Raw genomic sequence first — 14,982 nt, 5'->3', positions numbered from 1 at the left:
CAACAAGTTACCAGTTGCCTCTTTTTCTGGCTGCACCTCTAGCTCCTTTTCAGGCTCTTTCCCATCGTTCTCATGCTCATTCCCATCATCCTCAGCCTCCTCGTCCTCATGCTCTTTCTCAGTATCATCCTTCTCGCCATTATCATCATCATTCTTAGCCTTCTTCCCATCATCCTCATCCTCTTCGTCCTCATTACCCGCAACAAGAACAACACAGAACACAAGATTAATATTGTATTTATACCTTTGTCTTTTTGTCCACACACAACACAAAAACAACACACAACACAAGAACAACACACAACAAGAATACTTTTTAAAATGTAATTATACCTTTCTCTTGCTGTCCAGACGTTTCACCATCTTCATTATATTGAAAGTCCATATTTTCAAAACCTTCTCTCCCAATACTATCTCCTTCCAACATTTTTAGTCTTCTGTCAAAACCCTCAAGCTTGTTATTAACATTCCCTTCCATTGTAGTCATCAGACTCATCAGACTCATCACCGTTTCTTTTAAACTTTCAAGATCTGCCACAGCTTCTCCACCGACAATCCTTGGAGGCTCGTTCCCAGCCTCATGCTCCTCCTCCTCCAGTTGATCCCCTTCTAGCTGTTCTATCTCTAGACTTCGAGACTTAATATCTTCCTTGCAGATATCCTCCCAAAATATCTGCCCTCTTTCCTGAACTTTGAACTTGTTCCATACATCAACAATTGCATCATCATCATCCCCATCATCTAAAAGTTCCATATCTTCCCAACATCCTTCGTCCATTGTCTGGTAGATAACTTGTTGCTCACGTTCAATTGGTGGCAAAATGCTAGAAATTGTCTGAAAAAAAAAAACAGATTAAGCATTATTAAGTTTACTGAACCCAAAGTTTCATCAAAAATTCCACAAACATCTTACTAAATTTTCACCTTTGTGTTTCCAAGAGCCTTATAAAGTTCTTCCAGTGCATATCCTGTTGTCCCAGTTGATGTGAACTTCCACTTGCACATTCTTGGACAACTAGGGTCGTAGTTTGGCACAGGTTCTCTAAATTCTGCCTTCAGGACAGGAATGCATTCAAATGCCAATATCTGCACATCATTGCAAGCAAACATATTAGTTCATACATCATATGTTATATGCTTCTGAAATATTCATGCAATTTACTTCTAAAGGGTTGATGAACCCAGGAAATGTCCATTTCGGGTTTTCGGGCAGTCCTCTTCTAAAATGATCCTTCACATGTTTGATCTCTTTCATGCAGTGATCAAACGTGAAACGTCCCCATGGAAATTTATTACACAGCTCTAGATCATCAATAATTTGCAGAAGAAAACGATCGATGGGGCCTCCATATTTGGACTTCTCATCTATAACTGTGGCCAAAAAGTACAGAATAGCCACCTTCAGCCGGTCATTGGTACGATCTAGCTTCATCTGCGAAAGCTTCTCTTCCACATCCTGAACTGTCACCTTTAGTTCCTCTTCCTCTGGTTTCTTCTTCTTATTCTTCAGCTTCTTCAGCTTCTTCATGAACATTTTCCTAAACTGTTTCTCCGCAAACATCATGCTCAAGCCACTCTGATAATTTTCAGGATACTGGTGGCAGTATAAACCTGAGATGATACCGTGTTCCCTAATCGAGTACCGAATCGGAACACCATTTACAGAAAACCACGCTTGCCGACTCTTATGCGTAACAATGGTGCGGAGTAGCAACATCCACAATCCCATCATCTTTCTAGTTGAGGTACAAACCATGTGGAACAAGTGCTTGAACTGTGGGTGTTCGAGAAACCACCTCTTTTCTGATTCATCTAACTCCCCAAGGATCGTCATAAATTTGTATTGGTGGCATCTTGATTGAAGCTTACAAGACTTCCGATAATCCTTCGGTTTGAAGAAAAACTCATTTGGTCTAAGGGGGTTTATCGCCATATCCTCAGCCTCCTGCAAAAAAACAAAACAAAATTACAGAAATATTAAACCATAGTTGTACAAGTATTATAAGTTACACATCACAATTAATCTAGTTGTACTAGTTATATTAGTTATAAGAAATGTGGTCGTACTAGTTATACTAGTTCCACTGAATTTGTTTACAATATATTATTACCAGTTACATCATTTTCACTCTTTTAGTTGTACTAGTTATACGATACTGAGTTGTATTAGTTAAACTAGTTATACTTTTGATAGTTGTACCGGTTATATTAGTTATACTTAGCGTGGTTGTACTAGTTATACTAGTTCCACTAAGTTTCTTTTACAACATATTATTACTAGTTAAACTAGTTTCATTCTTTTATTTGTACCATTACATTACTTATATAATTCCACCTATTTGTTAGTTCAACCCAATCATAGACATTTTCAAAACTATTGTAAATTGAGTTGTTTACCGTTCTTTGCGCAGTATGGTCAATGGCAGCCTCGGGTGTGAGTGAATCTCTATTGTTGGATACAATCTTTTGTGTGAATCTCTATTGTTGGATACAATCTCCTCATCGTGATTGTCTATACGATGTGAAGGACAATTTGTGGCAGATTCTTAGATTGAAAGTGAGGTTACTGGAGGTTGCAGTGGATTCTCGGCCTCACTAGGTGCCTGAGTAGGTGATTTTTGTGGCTCACTCGGATGCGCTGGGCCTGGTGTACCCTCGACATCGGCCTGAGAAGGCAATTCCGCTGATGGTGCTGGGGAATGATCGCCTTGATGTTCCTGTTCTGGTGGAGATGCGGTGTTCCGAGCCCGCTTGGTTGGATTCGACAAGGACCCACCGTCGACACCACTGTTTCGCTTCCTCTTCTTCTCTGCGGTCTCGGTTTCAGTCTTCTTCTTCGCCGCATCTCTCTTTTTTTTCACGGCCTCTCTCCTTCTTTTCACTAATGTTTCTTTTTTCTTTCTCGCGGAGTCCTTCTTCTTCTTCTCCCTCACAGCTTTCCTCTTCTCCGCCGCAGCTTTCTTCTTCTCCGCCCGAGCTTTCTTCTTCTTCGCCATTGACTCGTTCTTCTTCTTCTCCAGCGCATCTTCTTTGTTTTTTTTTTCGGCGAGTCGAGTCTTTGGAGACATAGTTTCTCAATGAGTGATACGAAATTGGAGAAATAGATGAGATTCAAGATGATTGTTGCCGAGTTTGATTAGTAATGGGAGATAGAGGGAGATCGTGATTTACTCTGTAGGTTTCATTGGTTTTGTCGAAGACAAAGAATTTAAGGATTTAGGGTTATTAAAACACGGGTCGGGTCGGGTTAATTGTAAGTGGGTGGGTGACTGGTTGGATATGTAAATGTATTGAAGTTTTAGGTTTTGTGGTATTTTCTATTTAATCTTGATTTATTTTTAATTCATTAAAAAAATAAAAAAAGAAGGGGTCTATTCTAGATTTTTTTGTGCCCTCCTGGTGCATCCCTGCATTTGATCCTCCAGAGAGCAACCATCGAGCAGAGTAACGAAGCATTTCTCAGACGAGTTTAGCCAATTTTGTGACCGGAAAATGAGTGACTGCGTTTGGATGCTTTGTTGGAACAGAGTCTCTGGCCTGAACCGCTTTTACTGGTGAACGATTTACATAGTTTTATTGTTTATTGAAAACCAATTGAAGCGTTGGTGCGTCGAAGAGTGTTTGGTTGGTTCATCTATTAGCTAACTCGGTGAACTCGGAGAAAGACTACTGGCTTGATCTGGTTTAAATGGAAGCAACTGGTGGTGACCGGTTTAAGGATCTGGTTTGGGCTATGGTTCAACCAGGCCTTTATGTGTACGGTAGTGTGGTTAAGTGCAAGGTAGTTTGAAAACATTGCTGAGGAAGAAGTACTAGAAGACGATATGGTCAAAGGAATGTGATAAAAACGATAAGTGTTTAAACCCATTGGAAGGTTAATTATATTAGTTAAGGAGTTATAAAATTGGTGGGTTTTGAATAATTGGAATGACTTTTGTAAGTGAATAATTAAAAACTGGCAATGACGTTGACCATGAAATGTAAAATTGATATGTGAATTTGTTTTATATAAATTCCCTTCCACCTGACGATAATTGCACTAGGTTTTGAGATATCAATACATATTTTTAAATCATTTGAGTATTTAAATCAAATATATTAATAAAATATTTAATAACCTATAAATCCTTCGCAATTGGTAGTTTATTTTTCAACGAACTTTTTTGCACTCATCATTCAAACAGCATATGTTAATTTAGCAACAACTACATAATATAATTAAAAATACAAAAATTTCAAAAATCATAAAACCTTCATAAAAAAAAAATAGAAAATATTTTTTTTTATCTTTCATCAAAAGAAATAGGAAAAAAAAATCTAGGAAAATCTTCTTCTTTTCTGTTACCAAATTTAACGTAAGAAAATTATTTAAAATATTTTGAAAACCAAAATAAATTGTTAATATATAATCAAAACAGAATTTTTAAACATTACAAAATTAAAAAAAAAAAACATACAAAATATAACAAATAAAAATGAAAATTTAATTAAAATAATCTGAACTTAACTAAAATTTTAGTCATCATCTAAATCAAATGAAAATACATAAAATATTTCAAAAATATATAAAATATATGACTAAAAATTATCAACTCACCGAATTGTATTTCATCTTATGTTCACCAAGATAAATTTATAGAATTAAGAAAATAATAATGAAAAATTATAACCAAAAACTAATACATAATGAAAAAAAATCAGTTTGGAAAAATAAAATATAATAAAACAACAAAATATAATAAAGCTAATACATAATGCTCCAAAGTATAACTCAGTGTTTTTAAACTACTGAGTTAAAATGTTTAATAAAACTTAAGATTGGTGAAAATTTAGTCAAAATAAATAATTTTATGAAAATATATACTATAGTTTTAAATATATAAGTTTCAAAAATAAATATAGAATTTCATGAAAAAATGATTTACGATATTTTCATATTTTATTAAAACTCATGCAGATAAAAAGAGTGAATCACAGATCTTTTGTGTGCAAATTGTAGAAATTACAAGTAACAATTATTACATAATAAATATAAGTCAATTATTACATAATCAATATAAGTATTTTTCAAAATTTAGTTTAGAAAAAAAAAAAGATCTAACATTGCTCTATTCAAACAATTGTAATTATCATATATAGATATTTAGTCAACAGTGTCTTTTACATTTAATCTCCTAATATCTTATATAAATAAATATTTACATTGCTTCGTTCGTATATAAAAATTAAATCAACAACAAATTGGGCATCCAATATCCTAATATTTTATATAAACAAAGATTTCACATAAATAATGCCTAACAATGATTGTATATCCAAACTCTTACTAAAAACGAAAAATTTGAACATAATAAAATTAACAAATATAAATCCCGCGCGTAGCGCGGATCTACCCTAGTATACTATATGGTATTACTGCATGTATTGTTTTTGTTTCCACGCTTTTAATATTTCAACTAGGTAGTAATCCGCGCTTTGCACAAAATGAAATAGTTTATTAGATTATTTATTGCATGTTGTACTAAAAAATTGTTATATAGCTTTTTTTAGGGATGAAAATCTATACTTCCGTTCGGATTCAGTTGATTTATTAGGATTTCAGATTTTTAGAGTTAAAAATTTAAATCGTATTCCAATATTTACAACTTTTGGTTTAGATTTGGTTTAAATTTGGTTCAAATCATTGCCATTTTGGTTCGAATTCGAGTTCATGTACCCATTTTAATTATCTATTTTTTTTAACAAAAATCCAAATATACTTAAATCTTCAAAATCCAAAAATAAAATAATATAAAACATAAAAATTTGAATAATGTAAGACTAAATATTTAATTTTATATAAAAAATTGTTCAATTTAAATATTTGGATGGAGAACAAATAAATATTTTCAATATTTTGAACATTTTTTTGTTATTTTTAGATATTTACTTGTGACTATGTTGATAATTTTTAGATATTTTCATATTTTTGAATATCTAATAGATATAAAATTTAAAATAAATAACATATTTAAGTATGTAACTGTGATTTAGATATTTTTGGTATCTAAAATATTTTAGTTTGGATCAGATTCAGATCTGGTTATCTCGATATTAAATTTTAAAATCCATCTGAGTACTTAATCAGTTTTAGTTTGTATCTAGTTTACTTTCAAATATACTTCGGATCCAAATATTTTACCTCAATTTTCTTAATAAATTTGAAATCGGTACAAGATAATGGCTGATCCAGATATTTTACCTCAATTTACATTGCAGTATATTGCTAGCACACGAAATCAATATTTAGCTAAATTAAAGATTTGGCTTTTTGTGCGGTGTTTACTTCAATTTTCTTAAATCATATTGCCTTCGTGTACAAAAACCTTAACTATGGCTAAGTTCGGTAAGATACGAAAGTTTCAATTTCTAAAAAATTCTCATTCTAGCATTTTAGTTGATGTAAATCTTAATGGTTTTGTAATTTTTTTCTTTCAGAATGATGTTATTGAGTTGTTGTACAGAGAAGATTTCAGTTTACTACAATTACTAATACAAATGTTAAAAATGCAAGAATTAAAAATAAAATGATTAAAAAAAAAAAGTGAACACATTAAATTGTCAGCGGTGAAATTAAAAAATTAGTGTGTAAACACATAAATTGTTAAATGATTGTAAGACTGACACATCATTATGTTCAAATTGAAATCGATGTGATGCTGTCACGTGTACAATATAGTGTAAAAATAATAAATGATAATGTTTTTCTTTTAATATATAGGAGATTTGGCTAGTCTATTTTTCGATTAACTAACAATTTTTAAACAAAAAGGAAAGTTGTCAAAAAATAAATAAATAAAAAGGAAAAAGAGGCAAAGCAAACGTAAACTAACAGCAACACCAAAGGAGAAGGAGACACAGACGGCGAGGAAAGTGCTGAAGATAACACATGAGTAATACGACAGTCTGAATCGGCGTTTGGGTTCTTGAGCTTCAAAGGCCCTTCTTCTATGCTTCTTTTTTCTTTCACCGCCACCATCACGACACATGCACTGGAGAGAGAGCGAGTGATAAGAAAAGAGGAGAAAGAGGGAGAGAGAATATGCTATTTTTGTGAAAGTAGGTTTGCTGTTTAAGGAGGTGCCGTACGTCACGAGCTTAATTATTTTTATTTAATTAATACTCTTCAATGAGCTGGATTAGAACGATGCGATGTTATATTTCGGAGGAAAATATTGAAAGATAATTTCGAGACATATTTATCCAGTTATGTCTCCGTCAATTTGGTTGCGAAGACCACCTCCATCCATTGAAATTTTTAAAAGTGATTTACGTTTAAAGACAGTTTCTGAGTTTTTATTATACTCAGAGACAGTTTCAACTACTGAGGTAGTTTATCTCAACTAAAACAGAATGAGAAAATAGGTTTTTAAACTAGTGGGATCCATCAATTTCTCTTTCTTTTTCTTCTTCTTTTATCGTTGTTTCTTTTTTTCTTTCTAGCCAAAAATAAATTTTATTCTCTTAATCGTTCCAAACAAGAAGAAGAAGACACGAAGATCTCAAACACTTCAGACTCATCTTCCTTGAGCCCTTGTGATCTTCAGTTCATCTCCCCTTGTGCTCTTTAACTCATCTTCCTTGATAAAAAACTCACTATTTTTGAAATCTGAATTTGAAAAATATTCTATAAATGATAAAACTACGATCTTGAAGTGTAATATATAATTAAAACATAAAAGAATGAAAGATTATGTGAAAGAAATCAATGGCGGCCGTAAAATTTTTGAAGAAAACCCTAAAAATTTGGGGAAGACGAAGACATATTTACTAAAATGCCACTGATTAAAAAAAATTAAAAATAAACAAAATATGTACGCATTCATGGGTCGTACACATGGATAATAATGTGTATGTACACTATTATATTAATAATTTGTAAACACATCTAAAGGTGGTTGCGTGTTTAACATTTACTTATAAAAGAAATTTACAAGTATGTACACTATTTTATCAGATATATTGCATTCAGCTGTGTTCTGATATTGGTAAGTTTGAACATATCCAATTAGTGCACATATGCACAAAGCAAATTTGTACATGTGTACATAGTGAGTAATCTTTAGATGTGGTGTAATATTGGTAAATTTGTACATGTACTTGGTAAGTGTCCATATGGACAATATGGAAACCTCATACATATGTACATGGTGCTAAACTTGTAGTTGGGTTTTACAGGTAGGATGTACATTACATATGCGTATATGTGGACAGTAAACAACAATGTTGTGTAATATTAGTAAATATGTACATGTACATGTTCAATGTCCATATGGACAATGTGGGAACAACCATTTATACATGGCACTAAACTTGTGGTAGGTTTTTGGTGGGGAGGGGTTTTGGGGGGGGGGGGGGGGGGAATGTACATTAAATATGTGTACATGTGGACATCAAACAACGATGACAAGAAAATGTGTACATGTGTACATAAAATATGGTGGTGTACATATGTACGAGAAAATACGATAGTGTACATATGTAAAACAACCATAAATTAATCAAACTAAGACCTGCTATGAAACTAGCATGAAAACACACGCATTAATCAGAAGCTCTTAAAGAAGGTGTGAAGAATGATATTTAGGTTCAGTCAGATTTCAAGGATGCCCAACCCTGCGTGTACAAGGGAAGAAGGAAAAAAGTTCACATGTACATTATGTGAGTTCATGAAATCGCGGAAGCTTAGTTATTTAGATAGAAAACTTACAAAAAGCCAAAATGTCTACACAATCACTTTGATGTATAATACAAAATTAAGTGTACACATGTACAGTTTAGATGTAATGTACACACGATTTTTCTTTTTTTTCATAAATGTTGCAAAATTATGAAAATAACCTCATCTTCTTCCTTAGCCATTGTCAACCAGAAACCATAATCTCGGCATATCTCGCCTATTTTCCACGATTCTTTATATTCTCAACTTATTTTTTTTTTTTATGTATTTTTACCTAGATGTAATAGTATTCAATCCTAATTCATGGCAATAATAAGTCAGAGTGACGAGAAGATGTTTATGGTAGTTCATAGACGAGTCGCCAACGTCTCTACCGCTGATGTTGTCGTCGAATACGCCATCACTACACTACCATCAGCCATGTATCTTCATATATCTCAAAAGATAGCTTAGAAAAAAAAAGATAATGATTAAAGATAACTTTTCTGGAAAAATGAATTTGGAAGAATCAGATTTCATTTATAAAAATTACAGAGAAGTATAAAGGGGAAGAAGAAGAATAAAGTTACAGAGTCCCATTTTATTGTGAATAGGAAGAAGAAAGTTATAGGGCCCACTTTATTTTAGTTAGCGTAATGGGTATTAGCTGTCAATGTTATTTAGTTAGTGTATGAGTGAAAAATGAGATTTAGTTAGAAAAAAGTGTCTGAGTAGTGATAAGTGTCCTATTGTGTTAATAAAACTCATAAACTGCCTTTCAGTGTTATTCTTTCAATTTTTAATGGGTTCTTATGATTTAATTAATGGATAATAAGTTGATTTGATTAGTTTAGAACCTTTGTTATTGCGAATTAATTCTCCCTCCTCCAATGGGAGAACCTCATAGGGGATCTTAAATAATTTTTTTTTCTTAAGTAGAATGATTTAAAATAAAAGCATACATAAAATTTTTAATATAAATGACATAAAAACATATGAAAAATACAAATATAAATCGTAAACTGGAAAAGGCTGATTAGTTGAAATCTTGATTTGTTCCAAATTTTTGCCATATATTCTCAACCAAATCAACCTTCAATTGTTGATGTATTGTTTTATCACGAACTCGATTCCGAATGCTCATCATATTGCCAAGATTTGAAGGCATATCTTTAGAATATGTGAAATCCACATGTGAACTTCGGTTTGATTTCGGTTGTGCGAAAACTGATACATCAAACTGAGTGTACCCATCTCGTTCGTCTTCTACGATCATATTATGTAGAATGATACATGCTCGTATTATCTTGCCAATTTTTATTTTATCTCACAAAAGAGGTGGATTTTTGACAATGGCAAATCGAGCTTGTAAGACCCCAAAAGCACGCTCGACATCTTTACGTACAACTTCTTGATGTGTAGAATATAAGGTTGCTTTCGGACCTTGCGGAAGTGGAATAGATTGGGCAAAAGTAGCTCATTTAGGATATATACCATCTGTGAGATAGTAAGCCAAATGGTACTTGTGTCCGTTGACAATGTAATAAACTTTTGGAGCTCGACCTTGTAATATATCATCAAAAACCGGTGATCGATCAAGAACATTAATATCGTTTAATGTACCTGGAGGTCCGAAAAACGCGTGCCATATCCACAAGTCTTGTGACGCTACAGCCTCTAAAACGATTGTTGGATTTCCTGATCCACGTGTATATTGACCTTTCCATGCGGTCAGACAATTCTTCCACTCCCAATGCATACAATTAATGATTCCTATCATCCCGGGAAATCCGCGTATCTCTCCAATATCAAGTAGTCGTTGAAGATCTTCTGCCGTGGGTCTTCTTAGATACTCATCTCCAAATAAATTTATGATTCCTTCAACAAAATGTTCCAAACATAAAAGCGCGGTGGTCTCACCAAGTCGGAGGTATTCGTCGACCGCATCAGCCGGGAAACCATACGCCATCATACGAATTGCTGCTGTTGCCTTTTGTAACGCAGAGTGACCGAACCTTCCAGTAGCATCTCTTCCTTTTTGAAAGTAGGGGATTTCAGCGGAGAGTCGATCAACAATACGCATGAACAAAGGCTTGTTCATTCGAAAACGGCGTCGAAACATGTGAGAAGGATATGTTGCATCTTCACTAAAATAATCGTTCCATAACTGCATGTGTGTTTGTTCTCGTTGTCTTTCAATGTAGGCTCGTTTCTTTTTTTTGCCCTTGATGCTTCTTGATGATTTTCATATTGAATTAAGAGATTTTCGAATTGTTGATCAAAATTTTGATCTAACTTTTCATCCATCTCCTCGAAATTATTAGAAGAAGAAGATGCCATTTAGAAAATGTTAAGAAAGATTTGATTATTTAGAGAAAAATATGAGAGAAGCACGATTGAAAAGAAAGAAACAAAAATGTGAGTTGTAGAAAATAAAAAAGAAGCTCTTGCTCTCTCTCGGAGTTGTTGTGAGTTGTGGAAAATAAGAAAGAAGCAACAATGTGAGTTGTGGAAGTTGATAAGAAAGAAGCTATTGATGAGTGTTGGTACAATTTATAAAGAAGCTTTTCAATTTATAAAGAAGCTAATGCTTAGTTTTGGTACACGGGATTGCGTCACGGGATCACAAAATACAACAAATAATACATGGAAAAAATTTCTTGTGTCTCCTTGTGTTACAAGCTTTATTGTCTCATAATACACATGATACAACTCATAAGCTTTACTGTCTCATACTGTCTCCTTGTGTCACATGTTGGCCTTGTGTCACGGGATCACAAAATAATCCAACCGAGACAACAACATCACAACTGTCCATACCATACCACCTGCAATAAAAACAAAGAGACAAAGGATACATCAGACCAACACGAGAATAACTGATCACAAAGATACAACAAAGAGACAAAGAGAAGAACAAGTGAAAGCTTTATAAGCATAACCAACAACAAAGACACCAAGACAACAACAACTTAACCAATAGGTGGATCAACAACAAAGTGATTAACATACCCTTAAATACCAAACAAACAACTCGACATTAACCACAAACCAAACAACTCGACATAAACCACAAACCAAACAACTCGACATTAAGCACAAAGCAAACTAACTCGACAGAGCACAAACCAAGCTAACTAGTCAATCAAACTAACTTGACAACATGTCAGTTATCAGTTTATTTTTCAAGGCGATTTCAAGCTCACTAAGTGGTTCTGTCTTCGCAATCAAGCTGTCAAGGAGTTTTTGCTTGTTAAGCTGCTCCTTCAAGGCAAAGTCCTTCTGCCTTATATCCCAACAGCTCTGAAACTCCGCTTGGCTCTTCACTTCATCTTCAGAAGCCATTGCCTTCCTTCTACCTTTTGCCTTTGCTGCTTTCACGCCAACAGGACGAGCCATTACTTCATCCTCTCTTGCCACAGACGTTGATGACTGTGCCGAGCTATCATCTAACTTCCTTCTTTTTGAGCTAACTTTATCTCTAGTTGAAGAAGCTCCAGACCACTTCTGATCATGGCGACGCTCCAACCAAGCATGCTCGAGTGTAAACTTTACTTTGTAATCATTAAAGAAGATGTCATGAGCCATTATCAACACATCATTCTCACTCTGCCCACTAGACTTCTATTTGGTTGCCGCTTCATAACACCCAACAAACCTGAAAACACCCTTGTTAATCTTCCCCCACCTCTGTTTACAGTTGCTAGGCTCTCGCTTTGGCAAACCCGCAAGCTTAGGAATTGATGCAAAATAAACCGCAATCCGCTTCCAAAAGGCAATAGCTTTTTGCTCATTTCCTGTCACCGGATCTTTCGACGTGTTAAGCCAAGCACTTATAAGCACCACATCTTCAACTGGTGACCATTTCCGTCTTTCTTTATGGTCAGACACAAAGGCTGCATCTTCGGTGGCATCTTCAGGGGATTGTGTACCAAATACAGATGCATCGGAGGCAGAGAGTTCAATTGAAGGTTCATGACTGGCAAAGGAGAAGGAGGTGTTGGGTTGTTGTGAGTTTAAGAGGTTTTGAAAGCTACAAGGATGACTAAAAGGATCCATACCGCAGGAGAAGGAATTATAAAAGGAGAAGGAGAGCTTCTTCTGTTTTACGAAAGGAAATATGAAAGGAGAAGGACATATGAAATGAGAAAGAGAGAGTTGCTCGGTTTTAAAAGCAACTTTAAGGAGAGTTTAGTAGGTGTTATGTGTTAATGTCAGACAAATCTCGACATCGACACAAGATTTTCCTATTCTTATCGAAGGAATTTAAATCAATATGATCCAAAATATAAAAGAAACCGAACCTTCACAGTGGTTGCATGGACGGATCTAGAGGAGAACAACGACGAAGAGATAAACGAATCAAACATCATCTCCGTTGGAGATTTCGAGAGAACCCACGACGAAGAGAGAGATCCGTTGAGGGGATTTCGACGAAATCCAACAAGACAAACACAGAATCGGAGGCAGACGAAACGGATCAAGGATCATCTCCGTCGGAGATGAAGAACAGAATCGACAAGAGAGAGACTCTTCGATTTTGTCGATGAGAAAGACCAAACGAATGCAAAAACAGAAGATCCGACTTTTTTCTCTTTCGTGCAAAAAGATCAAGCCAATACACTGCTGCCACGTAAGGGGTTATTAACACTTCTAAACTCTCTTATTAAAGGCTCGGTTCTGTCCATTAATAGCATTTTTTATTTATTTTTTTATTTATTTTTTTCTCTAAGAACCCATCACTAAACCCGCCGATGTACTTGCTCTAAGAATCCCACCGTAAGAACTCCCATTAGACATGTTCTAACCATATTAGTTAAATGAATTGATTAGACTTTTAGAGTTATTAATATTCCTTATAAGTTTATGGTCGTGTTCTTACTCCAATTTTTTCCTGGACGGGTGACCTAACTCTTTGAACTTGAGTCAATCGCGAGGTAAAAAAGAAATATACAGTGATATTTTACGTAAATATGTATGGACTATGACAAAATGCTAGATGTCAGTAATTGAGTTACGTTACAGAAGAGACTTGGCGACCTCTCTCGACCCACGTTTTGGTCCCCGAAATTAATCTTTTGGCCCTATATAAAATCTTTTTCTGAGTTTATTTCTGGATCAAAATTGGGAAGGCCTTCAACGATCATGTGAGATACGCCTTCAACGATCATGTGAGATACGCATGCACTAAAAACAATACCTAACTAGCTAGTTAAATAATTGAACGAGAGCACTAGATGATTAGTTTCCTGATACTTATGTTTTATATAACATACTAGGGTCGGCCCGGACTACGCCCGGGTTTTTTGTTTAAATTTTAATTTTAATTATATATTTAGCATGTTTATTTAAATATATAAATTTTATAATATATTATAAAAATATAAGTATCTATAGAAAAATATAAACTAATTTTAGATTATTCATCGCTTTTGTCTTACGCAATTCAAAAATTTTAATATTCAAATTTTGTTTTTATTGGAAACTATATATAAGGTGCAAGATAGAATGAACAAAAATTAACCAAATTTTAGTTATGGTGTTTAAATGGTTGAATTGTAGATATATTTCAAATCAGTTAAAACCATTTATAATATTGTTTCCAGTTAGTCTCTGAGTAATTTATGGTTCAATTGGTAATGAGACTATTGAGACTTTGTGGTTATGTAAAGCCATGAAATCCAATAATTTACCAATAAATTATTTGAGATTTTAGAAATATATAAAGCCTTAAAAGCTCATTTTTAGAAGAAGCAGTTTTTTTGTTCACCTTGTTCTACAGTCATTTTTAAAGATTTTAAAGCATTTTTCTTTATTTTTTTTAAAAGAAGTGGGTAACTAATTTTTTTTGTCTTTTGTCTATTTTTGACCAAGAAAACAAAAAAATAAAAATGATGATTGATAAATTAATTATTATTAATTATTAATTAGTTAGATTTTTAACATGAGGAAAAAATCATAACCTACTATTATTGAAATTAATTTGTTAAAGCGTAAAACTTATTGTCTATGGTAACTAAAACATTTACGAATGATTAAATTATTATTTCTATAATAAATAAATAAAATATATTTGTTGATAGATTTTAACTTATTTATTGTTTAAAACTATTCCACACATTTTATAAACTTGTATAAAAAACAAAATAGATAGAAAGAAGTAGATAATACATTTTGGGAATGAATCATAAATATATATTTATAACAGTCAGAGCTTTTAAAACCTTTGATACCAAGCAGGTTTTTAAACTTTATAATGTAATAGTTGCTGGTTTTAAAGCTAA

The 14,982-nt window shown here is 33.5% G+C and overlaps 3 protein-coding genes across 4 annotated transcripts; all 3 read right to left on the bottom strand.

Annotated features, from left to right (window-relative positions):
* Window positions 1-99: 99 nt before the first annotated feature.
* LOC106322613 (uncharacterized protein At3g43530-like) lies at window positions 100-10,425 on the bottom strand. Of its 2 annotated transcripts, none has more exons than XM_013760687.1 (5): window positions 10,322-10,425; window positions 1,163-1,945; window positions 925-1,086; window positions 334-835; window positions 100-189 (listed from the first exon to the last, which is right to left on the bottom strand). In XM_013760687.1, the coding sequence occupies exons 2-5, from the start codon at window positions 1,931-1,933 to the stop codon at window positions 176-178; spliced, it is 1,449 nt and encodes a 482-aa protein (XP_013616141.1). In that variant the 5' UTR covers window positions 1,934-1,945; window positions 10,322-10,425; the 3' UTR covers window positions 100-175. The 2 variants fall into 2 exon arrangements, with proteins under 2 accessions (XP_013616141.1, XP_013616140.1); XM_013760686.1 differs by lacking the exon at window positions 10,322-10,425 and adding an exon at window positions 6,873-7,199.
* A 1,039-nt stretch (window positions 10,426-11,464) lies between these two features.
* Window positions 11,465-12,286, bottom strand: LOC106324464 (glutathione S-transferase T2-like). The gene is made up of 2 exons (XM_013762426.1): window positions 11,854-12,286; window positions 11,465-11,526 (listed from the first exon to the last, which is right to left on the bottom strand). Exons 1-2 carry the CDS (start codon window positions 12,284-12,286, stop codon window positions 11,465-11,467), a joined length of 495 nt encoding a protein of 164 aa, XP_013617880.1.
* A 36-nt stretch (window positions 12,287-12,322) lies between these two features.
* On the bottom strand, window positions 12,323-12,757 carry LOC106324463 (glutathione S-transferase T3-like). Its single transcript, XM_013762425.1, has one exon. It carries the CDS (start codon window positions 12,755-12,757, stop codon window positions 12,323-12,325), a length of 435 nt encoding a protein of 144 aa, XP_013617879.1.
* Window positions 12,758-14,982: the final 2,225 nt, after the last annotated feature.

Source organism: Brassica oleracea, chromosome C2, assembly GCF_000695525.1.
Source record: "Brassica oleracea var. oleracea cultivar TO1000 chromosome C2, BOL, whole genome shotgun sequence".
In the NCBI taxonomy this organism is placed as follows: Eukaryota; Viridiplantae; Streptophyta; class Magnoliopsida; order Brassicales; family Brassicaceae; genus Brassica; species Brassica oleracea.
This window is presented reverse-complemented; position numbering and strand designations above follow the sequence as displayed.

Coding starts and splice junctions, on each gene's coding strand:
- LOC106324463 (XM_013762425.1), bottom strand. CDS start 12,757: ATGGATCCTTTTAGTCATCCTTGTAGCTTTCAAAACCTCTTAAACTCA.
- LOC106324464 (XM_013762426.1), bottom strand. CDS start 12,286: ATGGCTCATGACATCTTCTTTAATGATTACAAAGTAAAGTTTACACTC. Junction 11,527..11,853: donor GATAACTGACATGTTGTCAA/GTTAGTTTGATT, acceptor TTTTTATTGCAG/GTGGTATGGTATGGACAGTT.
- LOC106322613 (XM_013760686.1), bottom strand. CDS start 7,028: ATGTGTCGTGATGGTGGCGGTGAAAGAAAAAAGAAGCATAGAAGAAGG. Junction 1,087..1,162: donor GGTTCATCAACCCTTTAGAA/GTAAATTGCATG, acceptor AATGATGTGCAG/ATATTGGCATTTGAATGCAT. Junction 836..924: donor AGGCTCTTGGAAACACAAAG/GTGAAAATTTAG, acceptor TTTTTTTTTCAG/ACAATTTCTAGCATTTTGCC.